Source organism: Maniola jurtina, chromosome 8, assembly GCF_905333055.1.
Source record: "Maniola jurtina chromosome 8, ilManJurt1.1, whole genome shotgun sequence".
NCBI lineage: Eukaryota > Metazoa > Arthropoda > Insecta > Lepidoptera > Nymphalidae > Maniola > Maniola jurtina.
The window spans coordinates 2,408,225-2,427,566 of record NC_060036.1 but is presented as its reverse complement, the minus strand read 5'-3'; the positions used below and the strand labels follow the sequence as shown (position 1 = coordinate 2,427,566).

Here is a 19,342-nt window from a genome sequence, read left to right as displayed (position 1 = left end):
CAGACTGACTGACACACTTTCGCATTTATTATATTATAAGTAATAAGTAAAATAAGTAAATAAGTAATAATGGATTTCCTTGAAGTTTAGGTAAAAACACTAGTCATAAAAATTATAAAAATATAGAGCCAATCTATCTTAGGCAAATAGTATCTTTGAGTATCAAGGAGTAGTGACGAGATAAGGTAAATCTCAAGATGATTGTTATCTCTTTGAAGACTGAAGTGCTGAAGCAAATACAGTTCGCACAATAAATTGCCGTTGATAAGACATCAGGTACGTAATTAAAAATAATTTTGCTTCCATAGACACTGTTATTATTATTATTATTTAAATCTAAGCATTAAACATTAAATGTATATATAAAACTGTACAAAAATAATTTTGATTCATAGTGTCAAAGTATAGTTTAGTCAGAAAAAGACGCAATATTAAAATTAAGAGGCGTAATTTTTTGTGTTAACTAAATAAAAATACAATAAATTAAGTAAATAAAAATACGATAACCAGTCTTTTAATTATCATTTTTTTTAATAAAAAGAAAATATAACTAACTTTTTATGAAACTGTTTTATCTTAATCTAATATAATAAATTTGTTTGTTAGGTAGTAAAGTAAAGTTAAACTGTTGAATAGTTAGGCTTAGTTAGGTATAATAAGAGTGAGTATGCAAATATTGTGGTAGATAAGCAGGTTGTATATAGTTCAGATAAAAGCGAAACACACTTTTATGGGGAGGTAGATTTTTTTAATAAAATTAATATTTAACTACTTAGTGTGAATACCTCTAAAGTGTAAAACCTTTTCGACTAATTTAGGTAAGTCATGATATGAGGGGTATAACCATTTACAAATAGAGAATTGATGGAAATTGGAGTAGAGACGTTTATAGATAAACAATGATCGGTATTCGATTTAATACCAATAGAGCAAGATTCCACTGCCGCGAGACCTTCATTTTTATTTTATTTTTTATTTTTTAGGGTTCCGTACCTCAAAAGGAAAAACGGAACCCTTATGAGATCACTTTGCTGTCGCGTACTGAGGGTTCCGTACTCGGGTATTTTTTCCAACATTTTGCACGATAAATCAATAACTATTATGCATAAAAATAAATTAAAACAATTTTTAGAATGTAAAGCCCTTTCATATGATACCCCACTTGGTATAGTTATCTTACTTTGAAAATTGAAATATATTTTTATTTTTTTTAATGATGTGACCACAATATGCGGTTTTCTGATTTATTCCTGTATTTGTGCTACAAGACCTACCTACCTGGCAAATTTCATGATTCTACGTCAACGGAAAGTACCCTATAGGTTTCTTGACAGACACGACGGACGGACGCACAGACAGACAGACAACAAAGTGATCCTATAAGGGTTCCGTTTTTCCTTATGAGGTTCGGAACCCTAAAAATATTGACCATAAAAAGTTCTAAAGAAGGAAAAAAATTAAAAATATGCTACCAATAGGTATAGCAACACGAAAGAAAAATAAATCAACTAAAGTGAGAGCCTTTATCGAAATGATGATTTTTCCTAGATCTTTAGGTTAAAAAGAAAATTTATCTGTGGGTAGGTATTTATTATTTGAACATAGACTGCGAAAAAAAATTTTGAACCCAAAGTGAATTAGTCAATTAGTCATTCAATGTAAAGTTACTTAGTACCATTGAATGTGAAATTTATCTCAGAATTTAAATGATTTTAATTATTGAGTTTAAAGAGTGAAGAACGATTCTCGAAGTTATTTTCATTTAAAATTTTGATATGAGTAGGACCATTACTTATGGGCAAGTTAGATATACTTAGATATACTGAGCAAGAAATCCTACAAATATTACATATGTTAACTTCCATTAATTTGGTATAGCTAAATTAAGACTGAGGTATCTGAAATACTTACTTTAAAATAATGTTTACAGAGATGTTGCGGCAATTATTGCAGCTGGCGCTGCTTTGCTTTGCTATACAATCGGTGTGCGCTGAAACTGATCCAAAGTACAGACTGAATACAACAATCACACCTTCGTCTTATTCAGTACTCATTACGCCTTATTTTGATACGGGTGATGATAGAGCATTCACTTTCGATGGAGAAGTTCAAATAACGTTCACAACTTCCACAAATATAAACACAGTAAAAATCCATTCAGAGAACTTAACCTATACAGCTTCAAATATAAGTTTAACGAATGGGGTAAATACTATTAGTTTACTGGAATCCAATCCTCTGGAATTTGAAGAGAAATATTCGTTCGCTCATATAAATTTTGAGAGTGAACTCTCATCTAGTGTAGAGTACATATTGAAAATCGTATTTAGTGGATCTATAAGAGAAGATTTAGCCGGATTCTATAAGAACTACTACATCGAAAAAGGTGTTAAAAAGTAAGTGGATTAACTTTCAGATCTCTATGCATTACGTTATCTCTATAAAATCAATCTAAATATTACGTTTTTTGGTTGGGTATCATAATCGCTTTCTATACTTCTTTTGTAATCCTTTTTGCAACTTTTCTACATGAGACCCTTTTGACATCTTGGCGATTAGAGCGAGCCCGTACTTGCCGATTGTATATATGTGTTCTCATTTGTTACATTACTTTCACTTCTTTTTCTTTTATTACTGATGTTAGTGCTGAACATACAGTCATCTGAATAAGCGGCCACACACGGCTTCCTATGTAAAGACGGTCATATATAAAGCGATGATCAAAATGAAAATCAAAATTTCATATTATTTAGATCTTTTGTTTCAAAAGATTCAAAAAATGTGGGAGAATGAACAAATTGTTAAACGCAAACTAAGATCATCCTCTTGAACATTTTTCTTCATTTATCACTACCCAGTCATCAATGGTATTTGATATAACGTTTATGTCACTCAGCACCACATTGTGCTTTCATCTTAGCTACTATCTTGATCTCCGTCAATAGATTAAGTTGATTACCACATCTGCCGACACTGTTTGTCACTGTGATCATCTTATCTAGAAGACTGATATATTTTAGTGTCATGTTAAAATCTAGAGAGGATTTTATATGAAATAGTTGAAGATAATAATATATAAAGCGTTATATAACAAATTTTATAAGAATAGTTAGTTTATCTTGAGTCTTATCGTGTAAAATTGTAACTGACATTTTAAAAAACTTACAAACTCCTGTCAACATTATAGTAGCAAATATTTCAGGCCTAAAAATGACTTCAAGATTATAAAAATAATTTTCTATTTCTAGATGGCTGGGCGCAACACAATTTGAGTCAACAAATGCTAGAAAAGTTTTTCCATGTTTCGATGAACCAGAATATAAGGCTGTATTTACACTAACAATCGACAGACCTGCAAATTACAAGCCTACATTAGCGAACACGAAACTTCAGAGTAATGTATCATTGTAAGTAGGTACGAGTAATTGCCTCTTTACTTTCTTTTTACTCCTTTTTTTATGGTTATTATTTTTTTAATATGGCTTATCTTATTACTTTTTATATAATTTTATCTTTTCTCTCTATTCTTCTTTCTCTTATTTCAGATCAAATGGCTACGTCAGAGAAACATTTTACCCGACACCAAAAATGTCAACGTACTTAGTGGCATTCCTAGTATCAGAATTTGAAGCTCAACATTACAGTAGAAATGGAACAAAGGAACTAGGAGTCTTCACCAGACCAGAAGCAAAAAACCAAACGGATTATACGTTTGATTTTGCTCTACGTGTTGTGCAAGCGTTGGGTGACTACTTCGGAATTGACTATTACTCCACAAATAGCAATCTAAAACTCGATCATATTGCGTTGATAGATTTCAAAGCAGGCGCTATGGAGAATTGGGGACTCGTAACATACAGGTGGGTTGATTCTTCGAATAATAATCTTTCTGTGATAGTATTGATAGTATTTTTTTTTCTCGGATTGATTATGCTGTGTAGGCCCTACTGGCTGCTACAGCTTCACCGGGTGGGGCGGCTATCGCTAAGCTTCGCTCGGAGGTCTTCATAGTAGTTACTTGGGAGTTTATATTGCTACTGTACGCGACAGGTCGAGATGACAATCGGGGTATGAGGTGGGGGGAGGGGGGACGCCCCGATTGCCATCTTGACCTGTCACGTACTACACTCAATAGGCCGTTTTGTAAAATTTTATTTTCCTAATCAAACAGAGAATCGTTATTGTTAAACGTTCCGGAGGAGTCGACCCCGTACTACAAGTACAGAGTAGCACAGATCATAGCACACGAAACTACTCATATGTGGTTCGGTAACCTGGTGACATGCCACTGGTGGAGCAACACGTGGTTGAACGAGGGTTTCGCTAATTACTTCCAGGATTATATTACGGCAATGGTTAGTATGATTTTTATGGTTTTCTGAGCCCCAAAAAAAATATAATAGAGATAAGTGCTTCCCTATATTTCTTTGTCTTTATTTCTTTGTCTCTACTTTCTGGTACAAATAAAAAGAAATATTATGCCTGGGAATATTATATTCGCAAAAGTGAGGTCTTATGAATTAGTTGAGATAGGTACCTACAGAGATTAAGAGAGAGTTGATCAAAAATTATGGATTAACTGGCTGCAGTATTACAATAAATCAATCCGATTGAATACTTCAGTTAATTTGTGGGATTGGCCTCAACAATATTCGTGGAAATGAACACCACATAAATATTCATTTTAAAATGCTGCATCTCTCAGGTTGTGATGATATTTAAAGCCCTATCATACTAAATATATATTATTTGCATCAACGCTGGGTATTTTTTAAGGTCCTCTTTCAATAGATATAAACTTTAATGTTAGTAATTTTATAAATAGATCGAACCCGACGTAGCAGCGAACGATCAGCTTGTCATCGGTTCAGTATACTCAGCTCTAGATGCCGACGACGTTCCTGATTCACCTCCAATCACCAACGTTAACGTGAACTCGCCTGACGAAATCAGCGGCCATTTTGGAACTATCACATATCAGAAAGCAGGATCCGTTATTAGAATGGTGCACCATTTAATTGGTGATAATGCTTTCAAATCTGGCCTAAATGCGTACTTGATTGCAAAGTAAGATATTTTCAATTCGTTTATTTCAATTTTCAAAAGAGTGCCTTCTTAATTACTGCCTGGACTAAATTCTGAGCAGGTTTTTAAAGTTATGAATACCAGTAGCTTTTCGTTCACGCATCGATCTTAGAAATAGTAGGTAAATATATACAGGGTGTTTGGTAATTAGTATATATTGACACGTACCCATGCTACTTTGATCTGATAAATACAATGCTGAAGTATAATGACGAAATAAAATTATAAAAATTTCGATACAAAATTTTAATTTTTTTTGTGTCAAAGTTTTCATGACCCTAAAGTGCCCTAACTCACTGAGACTCGTTGGTCATCTTTAAATAGGCGGAGCCAACGATCTCAGTGAGGGTCACGATAACTTTGGCCTGAAATAAATTTTAAATTTTGTATGGAAATTTTTTAATTTAATTTCGTCATTATACTTCAGCATTGTGTTTATCAGATCAAAGTAGCATGGGTACGTGTCGTCATTATATACTAATTACCAAACACCCTGTATATGCTTACACGTGCAGATATTATAAATACGAAATGGCGTGTTGTTTGTTGGTTTGTCCTTCAATCACGTCACAACGGAGCAACGGATTGATGTGATTTTGGCATGGGTGTTATATTAAAAATCTGGAGAGTGGCACAGGCTACTTTTATCCCGAAAAATCAAACAGTTTGCACGGGAATTGAAACCTAAATCCACGCGAACAAAGTCTTGGGCTTCAGCTATTAGCATAATAATCACAAATCGACCTAGAAAAAATATATTAGACTTTTTTTTAATCTTCTATTGAATTAGTACAACTGCTTACAGTAATGTGACCAATATATTTTTCCTTTAGCTCCTTCCAACCTGGCTACCCTGAACAACTCTACACGGCTCTCAGTCAAGGCGTAAATGTCTACAACTCTTTAGCCAGTTATCCTGGGTCTGATATTACTGACGTCATGAGTTCATGGATAAGTCGCGCTGGCTATCCTTTAGTGCATGTGGAAGTAAATCATGATGACTCATCTATTGTTTTAACTCAGGTAATTAACTAATACAGGACGGAGCTGGTCAAGTTTATTAGACAAATAATAATAATCATGGGAAGATATTGGTTGATGTGGAAGAATTTTTATCAATCAAAATTATTGTGTGATATTTTTCGTCAAGGATACTAAAAAATAGCAAAAAAGAGGTAAAAGTAAACAGAAAATATTGCCTTAATATTAAGGCCTTCGTCCATCATTCTCTTGACCCATCTGGTGATTACTGGATAAGAAAGTAGGTACATTATATGGTTATAAGATCGAGTATCTATCCATATTTGAAAAATAGGATATAAAATATTTGACTGGTTCTGTGATAGCATAGTTGTAATATGTACAAACAAACATAATGGCTGTTACAAAACGGATAAAATATGGGCTAAAGATCTTCGACTCTTTTGTTCGGAAAGGTGAACTCTCAGGGGCGCAATGTATACAACAAAATATTTATTTTAATTTTAGTAAGTAAAAGCATTTCCTGCCATGTATGATTTATAGAAATAAAATGTGTGAATACCTACTTGAATTTAGGGTTACTAGTTTGAGATAGTAAATTTATTTTTGGTTTTCAAGCAATTTCTTTACCTGATTGTGCTTATTTTACAGAAACGCTTCTACAAACATTCCACTGATAAATCTGATGAAATTTATAAAATCCCGATTACATACACACTAGAGACTGCATTTGACTTTACGAATACTAAGCCAGCATTCATCATGGCTAATAAAACATACGTACTACCTGTCAGGGAAATCAAGGAAAATCATAGCTGGCCGATACTGAACATTCAAGAAACAGGTATCATAAACTTTCATTAAGAGCCCCGTTCATGGAAGCGATAACTCATTGTTGGTAGAGTTTAAGATAGTACTGTTTCCACAGATGAAGGAAATAACGATATCTGTGTGTGTTCGAACAGTTCGAAATTTAAATAAAAGCTTTGACAAGTTACCTCCTTGGTTGCCATGTTTCGGTGTAAAAGATCGTTCCGTTTTTAAATTACACGACAGATATGATTACTATGTAATTTATTTGGTCCATTAAACCACGATAGATTTGGATTTGCATACAACTTTTGCCGGCCGCTGCTCGCATGTATTTGGCTAGTACAGTAATGTCGATTTATCTCGAAGAAGGTTGTCAAAATAATGGTCTTTCTAAGCATGTTGGAGAAATAGTTTTAAAGATAATTGAATCTTCTATACTAAATATATATTTTCCTATATTTAGGTCTTTACAGAGTTAATTACGACAGCCACACCTGGCACCATATATCTGATCATCTAAAAAGCAGTCGTCGTGAAGAAATCCACTATATAAATAGAGCTAAGGTAACCAGTTTTTTAAAAACAAAGATAATAATTATTTGTTAAAAAGCAGAATTAGTACCACTTCTGAATAGTAGGTATATGTATTTGAGCTGCAGTTTTTTATTTAGTGCATTAATCTACAAAGTATGGTGTTTCACTTTCCACAAAAGCCTATAAATAAGTAAAAAGAAATAAATACAGGTAAATAGGTACTAATTGATAATAAGCGTATATTTAGTATCTATTCGGAAGTTCATTGATATGTAGGTACATGATTAAATCTTAACTATTTGCAGATTGTGAACGATTTGTTTGCATTCCTTTTCGCGGACGAGGTTAAGTTTGACCTTCTGCATGACGTATTGCACTTTTTGGAGGAAGAAACGGATTATGCGGTTTGGTTTGCAGCTGTCCGTGGATTCAAAAAACTTAGAAGTCACTATCTTGGTTCTGATAGTTTGACTGTTATCGATGTAAGTAGTAAATTAAAATATAGTAAGATGTAAAAAGCAATTAGGCATAGGTAATATGTATTGTTTTTAGTTAAATAAGTTTATTCTAAATACATAAAAGAAAAATCTGACTGATCTATCAACGCACAGCTCGCACTACTGGATGGATCGAGCTGAAGGTATGCAGATAGTTATTATGACGTAGACATCCGTTAAAAAAGGATATTTGAAAATTCACCCCCTAAAGGAGTAAAATAGGGGTTTGAAATTTGTGTGTTCACATGGACAAAGTCACGGCATAAACTAAGTAGTTAGCAATAAATATCTATTTAAATTGACCATGAAATGTTTTTGGCATAGGTAAAAGATAAAAAAACTTACAATATTTAATGTAAACTGAAGCGTAATCCATAGAATATCTATCACGAGGAGAAAAAAAATAATTCTGTTGATTATACTATAAGAAATCCTGTTTCCAGGAATTCATTCTACATCTAATGGATAGCAGTGTGGCCCGATTGGGACTTGAAGTTAAGTCTACTGATGATTACAAAACAAGTAGGAATCGTATGCAAATATTAGACCTCGCTTGCAAACTGGGGCATCAGGGATGTATCAGTGAGGCATTGGCTTTGTATAAAGAATTTAAGAATAATGGTAAATGGTAAGTGGCATAATTTAACTTAATGTAAAGAAAAACAATCAGATAAGGAAACTATAATCACTAAAATTATTTCTTTGTTGAAGGCTGAAGGTGCTTTAATTAAAGAGTGCAATTATTGAGAATAAATTTTTGTAAAACACATTTTTTAAACCTAACGAAAGAATTAAAAATACCTAACATAAATGAATATTTTTAAAAACCAGTTATTTGTAGACAACATGTTTTTATAATGTTGCAGGCTTGACCCAAGTATAAGAGAAGTGGTCTATTGCACTGGTCTCCGATATGGCAATGGTGACGACTACGATTTCCTCTGGAACCGAATGTCCACTACAAATGTAGCTAACGAGGCACGGCTGATTGGCGATATCTTGGGATGTACATCGGATGAAACTAAATTGAACAGGTATTTCAACTGTAATTATGTAATTTTTCATAGACAGGAAAAGTATCCTGGTAAGAGTTTACAAATTCAGAAGTAGCTATTATTTATAAACAAAAAATCAAGCCGCTGATTTTAAAGAAGTAACAGCCGTTACTTGTATAAGTTGTGTTAGTTGCAAGTTAAACTCGCACACGAAGGGTTCCGTAGCATCGTACAAGAAATAACACATAATACTTAATTATTATTTTTAAATTTTTATGACAGCCATTTTGAAATTTTGTTATTAAGTATTTGTTATTTTATAGTGGCACATTCTGTGAAAGTTTCCACTCTCTACCTATTACGGTTTACAAGATACTGCATACTGACAGTCAGATGGACGGACGGACGGATCGTGAAGGCTTAGTAATAGATGTAGATTGTAGGTACCTATGGTTAGTTGTATGATATGAAGAGCGACTAAGCATCTTGTAGGCCAGAGCGCTGCACCTTTGCCTGCATCATCAGTCATCACATACTATTTGGTGTGATTGCAGACAAGTGCATGCCTATATTATAGTTTAGAGAAAAAAAACTATAATATTTTGTCAAAAAAAGTTTTACTTAACGGACGTTTTGGATGAGAACCTAAAATGTAAAATGTTAAACCTTCGGTGGCGCTTTCAAAATCAACGCTTCGGACGAATACAGGTTAATTGGTTGAGCAGCGAGTATTTTTGTCCTGGATATGAGTGAGCGAGACAGAGTACATTTTCAAAAGCGAAACTGTACTCTGTCTCGCTTTCGTAGTATATTTTATGAAACTTCACGACTTTTTCTACAATTTTCTATTTTTTCAGTTTCCTGGTATCTATGCTTGTTGAAGACGGTCCAATAAAAACTCAAGATCTCACCGTGCCCCTCTCAGGTGTCCTCTCAAACTACAGCAATGTCCATGTTGTTCTTGAGGGATTACAGATGAACATTAGTCTTTGGAAGTCCATGTAAGTGCTCTTTTCTTCTATTTAGCAACATTTACCAGTTTTGGCTAAGTTGCTTGCCAATATTTGATGCTTTTTAATTAGGTATATTATTTTTTCAATAAGCATATGATTGCTTATTATGTTATGACAATTGTACGATTATATTAGATTAGATTATTTATTATTTGCAAAATTAATAAATAATAATCTAAATTTTATTAATTTATGTTCCCTTTATTGGTTTTAATTTCCTTTTTCTTTAGATACACATCATTAGACTCTGTACTCTCTACGGTTGCCTCGACTCTACGTACAGATGATGAATTTAACAAAGTGAGTTATTTTGTTATATTTGCTTTTTTAGACGTTTTCTGATTTATTATTTCTATGTTTTGGTTTCAATTCAAATTACATGTAACATTAATAAAATTATCATAGACTGAATTAAATACTCAAGACTGTTATACTTACATAGTGAATTAGTTTATGTCGTTGGCAGACGACTGCATTAACGCGAAGTGAAAAACTTTTTTACATGGTGACCATAGGCTTGATCTAGAATACGAGAACGAATTTTTTCATCATCACCATGACCAACCCATCGCCAGCCCACTAATGAGCACAGGTATCCTGTCAGAATGAGAAAGGCTTAGGCCATTGTCCACCATGCTTGCCTAGTGCGGATTGGCAGACTTCACCGACCTTTGACAACTGCATTATGGAGAACTTTCAGGGATGCAAGTTTCCTCACGATGTCACCGTTAAAGCAAGTGATGTTTTTTATTTCCAACTTCAATTAATGTTGCCAAAATTCTACCAAAATTATTGTAACGGTCAGTTTCATTTTAAAATATGTAGTATAAAATTAAGTCACAATCCGTGTTGTTTTATATTATTCTAAACTTTTTAGTTGGCTTCAATAATTATTATTTATTTTAGAACATTTCACAAGGAATGTTTCTACGAGTATGTCGGAAATACATTCATATATTATTTTGTCTTTAAAGTGATTATAATTTTCTCATTTTATTTTTTTAACCCCCGATCCAAAAAGATGGGTGTTATAAGTTTGACATGTGTATCCTTGTATCTGTGTATCTGTCTGTGGCATCGTAGCTCCTAAACTAATGAACCGATTATAATTTAGTTTTTTTTTTGTTTGAAAGGTGGAAAGTTACCAGCTCTTTTCTAGTTATTACTGTAGCCTTCACCTTGTCGGGGGTGTTATAAATTTTAATTTACACTTGTTATTCCTCTCCTCACTACGTACTTATTTATTACCAGCCTATTTCACCTTGTCGATTTAATTCGTTGCGTGTCATTAAGAGCGTCCTATAATAATATGATGTCCCATTATTATTAACCTTCTCGCTAATTGCGTGTGACCAAAATGACCCCCTGTCAAACACTTCACACTGAACACACATTCATTATAGTTGTTTAGCAAACCAATTGTGAAAAAGGGTACGCTTACGAAATGAGTTTAAGTGATGCCCCTTTTTGATATGAGCCAGTATTAACGTCACAACCCATACGTCTACGAATCCGTCATCATCATCATCAACAACCGATACGCACCGTGCACTGCGTTAATTATGCATCTATACTAATAAATAAAATTGGAGTGTCTGTCTGTAATTTCGAAATAACTACCTCATATTAAGCTCATATGGTTATTTGAACGATACCATAACTGAATCACACGTTTTTAAAATTTTTGTCTGTCTGTCTGTCTGTCTGTCTGTCTGTCTGTCTGTCTGTCTGTTTGAAAAGGCTAATCTTTGGAACGGCTGAACCGATTTTGACGGGACTTTCACAGGCAAGTAGAGGATTAACCAGGGCGTAAAATAGGCTACTTTTTTAACCGACTTTCAAAAAGGGAGTTGTGTTTTTCTACCTATGTACACCGAAATCTCCGAGATTTCTGAACCGATTTGCGTCATTTCTTTTTTAATCGATAGAGGAACTTTGCGACATTGTTTCATAAAAAATTTGGAGTCCAACTCCTCAATCCTGATGCTGCAGGGGATCTGACCAATCCACGCGGGCGAAGCTGCGGGCATCAGCTAGTTATAAATATAGTGCGTGCGTTGGTGCGATAGGCGTGCACCGATAGACGTGTGAGAGACCTATCTCTTGTAGAGATTTCCACACGTCACGGTCTTGTGCCGCCTGAATCCAGCGGCTCCCTGCGACTGGCACTGACTGACTTAGTTACCTACCTACCTACTTAAAAATCGGTCAAGTGCGAGTCGGACATGCACAGAAAGGTTTTCATACTATCGTACAAGAAATAACACTTTTCAATATTTTTTTAATCTTTATGGCGTCAATTTTGAAATTTTTAGTATTTGTTGTTATAGCGGCAATAGAAATACACATTCAGTGATAAGAAGTCTACATCCCGCTGACAGACAGACGTATGGACGAACGGGCGGACGGACGGACAGCGAAGCCTTAGTACCTAATTGGGTCCCGTAGGCACCATTCGTTTACAGAACCCTAAAAAATGGTCATGACCTATATTATTGTTATTAATAGATATATCAAAGCGGAAAAAGCAATCATGAATCAGTTGGCATGTATTCAAACTTTTTGCTTGCCTTCTTCCAAAATCTTTGGGTTATTTCTAAGTGTTGAACGTAGGTGCGCATAAATAGTTTTTTTTTTTCATTATCATTCTCACCATCTATCCCGACCCACTATTTAGCATTACATAGATCTCTTCTCAGAATGAGAAGGGCCTATCGCACTGGCCAATAATAATTGGCATTTTTGAAAATGTTATGGGGAACTCAAATTTCTTCATGATGCTTTCCTAAAGCAAGCCATATTTCATTTTTAACGCACATACCTAATAAAGGTCCGAGGTCGTCTCCTAAGTTAAATCTTGTAAGTATGTATCAACTCGAATTTATGTTATTAATATAACAGCTACTATATCGAAATATGTAGAGTGTAATTTCTGGTTTTAGACAAAGGGCTTTTAATTTTTGAGTCTGTGAAGATTTTGCCTTGCACTCGACTTTACAATTATTTTGTTTCAACGTAATTGTACGACTGCCCAAAAAAAGGAGTGTATGTTTTCATGTATGTGAATTCCTTTATTCCACCATAACTCAAAGCCAAGTTGGCTCTCTTTCATCTTAGACTGCATCATCACTGATAAACGCCAGACCTGCAATGTTAACAGCCTTGTTTCTATTACAATTTAGAACACCGAGTGGCAAGCGACAGAGGTGACATTGAGTGCGCAAGGTCGATTTAATTTTACAGCGAAACCAATAAAAATATTAATTGTTATGTGTATCAGAAATAACAGATATTTCCTTTTATTTTCGTCAACTCACATTAATTGTGTGTCTAGCAGGCACAATCAATCATTGCTACAAGTGTAAATTAAAAATTTATAACACCCCCGACAAGTGAAGGTTACAGTAACTAGAAAAAAGCTGATAACTTTCAAACGGCTGAACTTATTTTCTTGGATTATATCTAAGAACACTCTCGATCAAGCCAAAAAAAACTAAATTAAAATCGGTTCATTAGTTTAGGAGCTACGATGCCACAGACAAATACACATATACACAGACACGCAGATACACACGTCAAACTTATAACGCCCCTCTTTTTGGGTCGGGGGTTAAAAACATTTGTTGATTCCTCAGATGATAGTTTTTGTAAAGTAACGGTGTATCTACATCAACGTATCTACAACTCAAACGACTAAATATAAAACTTGATATTCTGATTTTTTTTTATTCATTATGGGCAAACGCTTAATTTATAATTCAATTTAATTAATTGTTTAAAACATGGTACAACACTTAATAATATCATGGATATATTACATTATACTTAACATAGACCTGCAATGATTTTATTTCAATTAATATTAATTGACAATAATCACACCTGATGGAAAGTGATGATGTGACCTAAGATGGGACGCGTTTATTACCTAGAATATGCCTATTTACTCTTGTTTTAAAGATACCGGGGATAATATTATGTAATTGTTAGGAAACACAGATCGCGGAAGGGTATTCCAAACTTTAGCCATGCGTATAAGTAATGATAACGCAAATCGTTCCGTACGTGTAGATGGAACCCGACGTTATGCAGTTCGGTGGTAAAATGGTGACAGAAATTGGTTTTCAGATTATAACATAAACTCCTAAAACAAGAAAAGATTTTCAAAAATCAAAAATTACAAACGAGTGAAGCCAGCTACTTTATAATTAAGCTAATATACATGTACCTGCCATATTCAAGGAATATAAATGATTATGATTAAGAGCGGTGATAGCCTAATGGTTAAGACGCGTCGGCCTCCCATTAGAGAGGTCGGGGGTTCGACATCTAACTTTTCGGAGTTACCTATATAGCTTACTAGCCGATGCCCGCGACTTCGCCCGCGTGGATTTAGGTTTTTCGAAATCCCGTGGGAACTCTTTGATTTTCCGGGATAAAAAGTAGCCTATGTGCTAATCCAGGATATTATCTAATCACCATTCCAAATTTGAGCCAAATCTGTCCAGTAATTTTTGCGTGAAGAAGTAACAAACATACACACACACACACACACACACACACACACACACACACACACACACACACACACACACACACACTCACACACACACACACACACACACACTCACACACACACACACACACATACAAACTTTCGCCTTTATAATATTAAGTGTGAAGTGTGATTTATGTGTTTAAAGCAAAATTAAATATCACTTTCTGTAACCTGCAGGGTAGAGAGTTCTCCATAATGCTCGCAAAGGCTTGAGCATAAATAACTAGCTATAAAGTCGATGATTTTCTAGTTTTCTACAATGTACATCTTTCTTTTCAGTTTGAATCTTGGCTGAATTCGTGTACCGAATGTGGGGAAAAAGCAGTGACCAGTGCAAAGACAGCCTTAACCAAGGCCAAGCAATTGACCCAGTGGGCCAAGGACCACCGTAGTGACATCTGGAGCAGTCTTCGAGGCGGCGCGGGAATGGCATCTGTATCGTTTATGTTACTCGTCGCGGGATATACTTTGACCATCGGATTTTAATAGAATTAAAAAAACCGTTTAAGAAATAAACCAGAGCATAGTGATATAGGAAAAGACGAAGTAATCCTGTACAAAATCTATTCTTAATTTAAGTGTTTCATCATTGCAAGCGTTTAGGTGATAATGTAATAAGTTTTTTGGAACAACGTTCCTTTGTTATATTAATTGTTATGTTAATATTATTAATTAATTGTTATTTGTTACATTAGAAGCCTCTATAGCTCAACGGTTATAGGAGCGGACTGAAATCCGAAAGGTCGGGCGGTTCAATCCCCACCCGTTACACTATTGGCGTATTCACTCTTAACACAAGCTTTACGCACAGTTGGAGGGGAAAAGGGAATGTTAGTCATGATTAAAAATGGCTAACTTCTTTTTTTAAAAACCTTTTGTAAAAAACACCTTACAAAAATATACACACGTACAATTAATATTAGGCAAAATAAATATGGCCCGGTATCCACTAAAGTGGAGACGAGCGTAAACATAATATTTAACAGACCAATCAGATTACAGATAAAAAAAATATCACGTCATCTATTAATAATCTGATTGGGCGACTAAACGCTTCTGCTCAGTTTGGTTAATGATGTGTTTTGGTATTCAAGATTATAATTATTTAGTTAATTTCTTGCCACATGGTGTTGAATTTGTCGTTAATATTAATTGAGTTAATGTTCTGTTTTTCCACGGTAAAAGCCAGGTGTCTAGATAGCCATAATTTTTGATGAAGCAGTATAATTCGGTAAAAACAAGATCAAGATCAAACAATAATAATATAAATAACGGTCGAAATAAGGTAATGATCAAGCCTTTGTAATCAATCGATAGATTACTTAGCAACGTTATTATATTTTATCAAAAATTGTATAATTTTTTTGACACAGAACAACGTACAGAAATTAAAGATATACAATAGACAATATGCATTTTTTAGCATTGGAATAAAGCTGTGCCAACTTGCCAACTTTATTTTTGAAGTTAGTATATAACAATATATATATATACAAATAATCATTTTGATAATATTATATATTCCGATTATATTAAAAAATATTTGTAAAGCATTAAATTAGGTACTTACTTTTAAGAAAAGGTGTATAGAGATCCCATTCCACTTCAGTAATATAGTTTGTAAATAAATAATTTCATTGTTATAAAAATTGTTGGTGTTAAAATAATAAAGAATTGTTAAGACTTTGTTTCTTTTTAATCGTACTTATCTTTTAGGATGAAGGTCGCAGAATTTTGACAAAGGTAAAGTTTTTTAAACATTTTTTATGATAAACTACAAGTGGGTGACCCATCCCGGCTTTCGAGTGCATTTTCTGAAAATCCCTTCTTAGTATTAGTCTACGTTATAGACACAAAACCTTCATCCAATATCTCGTAGACTTGAGCTATAGGTAAGTACGTGTTAGTCAGTCAGTTTTTTTCTTTCATATATTTACCTACTAAATGATGCCCGCGACTTCGTCCGCGTGGATTTAGGTTTTTAAAAACCTTATGCAAGCTTTTCGCAAAATTAAGCAGATGGGGCATAAAAATGTTACAAGACCATAGTCAAACTGATGGTCTACAAAGTGATCCTATAAGGATTCCGTTTGCCATTAAGAGATACGGAACCCTAAAAAGGATAAACGAACTGATTCACAATACAAGGAACAACGTACAACTACCGATAGCTTATCTGATTTCATGTTTTCTCTATGACGCAAAAGATTGACTGAGAAAAGATTTTCAAAAATTCAAGCTCAGAGTCTGCTAGTAGTAAAATAAATAATAACAACGATTAAGTACAGATCATCAATTTGATAAATCAATAAGTAGTAAAAGCACAGTTCACGACTTCTAACAAAGCGTAGAGGCTTCGACGTCATTGGCAGGCGTGTAATGCTAGCTACATTTGACGCAGGTAGCCCTAAAATAGCCGTATTTTTCTTTGATTTTAGGTCAGCATAACTTAATATTTGACATAATATTATCATCGATACATATATCGGTTCAGTCTCACACCGAGAGTTCCCTCACTCGAGTTCACTCTGGTATTAGTCTAAAGATAAGAAGCCACTTACCTCCCTCACGCAGTGAGCAAAGAAGATCTTAGCTTCTAAACCTGAACACGTTCAGAAGGTTTGAGACTAGAGCATTTTTCTGCTTTGGCAGCGTCGCGCCAGTCGGGCTTTCCAAGGTCTTGCATGTCTTGAAAAACTTCGTCGAACCAGCCTAGAAGAGAATATTAAGTAAAATCTATGCGTCGTACATAATCCCTATTGCTGAGGGTCGTGATGCCTTCCACAAATCACTTAGGGTATCTAATTGCTGTTTTACCCCGGAGTAATGAGTAACATACAGCAATGCAGCATGTGGAAATGGAAACATTAATTTTTGACAATCTATTTTTTTAAGTAAAAATAGCGAGCAAACGAGCAGATGGGTCACCTGATGATGGATGAGTGAATACCGCCGCCTCGAACATTTGCAGCACCAGAGGAACTGCCAATGCCCAATTTCAGCTCTATCCGTCTAGTAGTTTAAGTACGCGCATAGGCTGCGCGTTGCTAGATCAGTCAGTCAGTTACATTTAAATTATTAAACATTACCTTTTGTCACCCTTAAAATTTTGATAGTAATTAATTAAAAAGTAGTACTGTATTAGTAATAATAATTAATCAGAACCATAATCGGGAAGACTCAAGGTGTTCTGTTCTCTGAGCCCCTGAGCCACGGTAATTCCAAAGGCTTATTCCAAAGAATTTTCATAGATGGTCACCCATCTAGTAGTCGATACGGATAAAGCTGATTAACCAGCAAAATCGCAAAAACTAAAACCAGTAATGTTCTTTTCCCGTGCGAAGCTTAAGACAAAAGATAGAATAAATTAATTTGCACTTACTCAAAATTATTTGATTCCATCCATTTATATTTACACAATCAAAAATTATTTTTACGCATTATAAATACACACTCAACAATTTATATTTTAAAACCTTATATTTATGTTTATTTTTATCGTTAGGTTTAAATAAATGTAATTATTTCCCACAAATTACATTTTTAATTTTGCCACGTTAGGGTTTTTTCCTCGTTCGAAAACAAAAGACAGTTAATTTTTTTTAAAGTTATTTTTTGTAGTTAGTGTAAGCTGCCAGTACTGTTATTATAGTAAAAACAATAAAACCTTTTTTACCTACGACAATACCAACTAAGGTTGAATGTGCGTGAAATATTCTTGCTTAGCTAACCTCTTTTGTTCAAAATATTTTAATTACCAAATTGTTCACTAATTTGTCTCTTTGCATAAGGTTGGTGTACCATTACAGTTCACACATATTTAAAAAAATAAATGTTCGAAAAAAAAAAACCATCACTCAATATATACGTCAAGACTGTTTGTTTATGTGGTAAGAAAAAATAAAAAAAGAATCGGTTACACTGTTGGGCCGTGAAAAGGTAACAGACAGACTGACAAACAGACAGATAGACAGACAGACAGACACACTTTCGCATTTATAATATTAAGTATGGAAATAAATTAAAAAAATTTAACCTCATTGAATGGCAACTTTTTAGGGTTCCGTACCTCAAAGGGAAAAAGGAACCCTTAGAGGATCACTTCGTTGTCGGTCTGTCCGTCCGTCCCTCCGTCCGTCCGTCTGTCCGTCCATCCGCTAACAAAAGTGTACCTTACCGTTTTACTTCTTCTAGTACCTACAGAACCCTCGGTGGGCGAGTCTGACTCGCACTTGGCCGGATTTTTGAATAGGTTTGTAAAAATCTATTGGAGTTCTTTTATAGCTTTTAATAAAATATTAATTAACTAAGTAGGTAAGTAAGTACGTATCTACTTAATTATTGTGTATTAAACTCTTCTACGCAAAATATTGTCTCTCGATTTCGTAGTATTTCTTGATGTAAACTGTAAATTATACAATAATTAATGTCATAGCTATTAACGACATTGCCTTTGCTTAGTGGTTGATTTAAAAAAATGTAACTTCGTGGAGAAAATGGTGGGAAAGTAAATGTGAGGGGAAAACAAAGAAATATATTTTATATATAAAAGACATTCAGATGAATCTTTGAAGACTAAAGAAAAAATATTTTACTAAAAGAAACGACAGAACAGGCTTTGCCTTCATATTTTATAACAACTTATGAATAATTCATCTACAACTTACCAGGCTGCATGGTCTACGACCTTTGCCTTTCCTGAAGGGGATAAAAAATAAAACTAACTAACTTGTAAATGTGAGGATTATACATTCCTTGGCAGAAAAGTTTGGTGTTTATTTATGCTTTCAAGAATTTAATAGTTCGAGGTAAAGCTGAAGTTTGCCTATTTATCTAACCGTAGCATTTCTATAGGTACCTATAGAT

At 34.2% G+C, this 19,342-nt stretch overlaps 2 protein-coding genes across 4 annotated transcripts in view; one reads left to right on the top strand and one right to left on the bottom strand.

Moving 5' to 3' along the window:
- Positions 1-18,097, bottom strand: part of LOC123867610 (facilitated trehalose transporter Tret1-like) — a 122,027-nt gene extending 103,930 nt beyond the window's left edge. The window contains exons 1-3 of one of the 2 annotated variants that reach the window (XR_006796456.1): positions 17,859-18,097; positions 17,038-17,188; positions 15,369-16,290 (exon numbers count right to left, since the gene is read on the bottom strand). The gene's annotated coding sequence lies outside the window, so the exon portion shown is untranslated. Of the gene's footprint in view, positions 1-15,368; positions 16,291-17,037; positions 17,189-17,858 lie in introns of those variants that run through there. The other variant, XM_045909715.1, reaches the window with a different exon arrangement.
- The window catches only part of LOC123867606 (membrane alanyl aminopeptidase-like), a 21,729-nt gene continuing 2,553 nt past the window's right edge, over positions 167-19,342 (top strand). Inside the window, exons 1-15 of one of the 2 annotated variants that reach the window (XM_045909706.1) lie at positions 167-276; positions 1,931-2,396; positions 3,249-3,407; positions 3,546-3,860; positions 4,172-4,355; positions 4,826-5,067; positions 5,919-6,108; positions 6,718-6,910; positions 7,343-7,443; positions 7,719-7,895; positions 8,354-8,538; positions 8,777-8,944; positions 9,763-9,906; positions 10,149-10,218; positions 14,756-14,978. In XM_045909706.1, coding sequence (XP_045765662.1) covers positions 1,933-2,396; positions 3,249-3,407; positions 3,546-3,860; positions 4,172-4,355; positions 4,826-5,067; positions 5,919-6,108; positions 6,718-6,910; positions 7,343-7,443; positions 7,719-7,895; positions 8,354-8,538; positions 8,777-8,944; positions 9,763-9,906; positions 10,149-10,218; positions 14,756-14,962 — 2,799 coding nt within the window. In that variant the 5' untranslated portion in view covers positions 167-276; positions 1,931-1,932 and the 3' untranslated portion in view covers positions 14,963-14,978. Of the gene's footprint in view, positions 277-1,930; positions 2,397-3,248; positions 3,408-3,545; positions 3,861-4,171; positions 4,356-4,825; positions 5,068-5,918; positions 6,109-6,717; positions 6,911-7,342; positions 7,444-7,718; positions 7,896-8,353; positions 8,539-8,776; positions 8,945-9,762; positions 9,907-10,148; positions 10,219-14,755; positions 16,160-19,342 lie in introns of those variants that run through there. The other variant, XM_045909705.1, reaches the window with a different exon arrangement.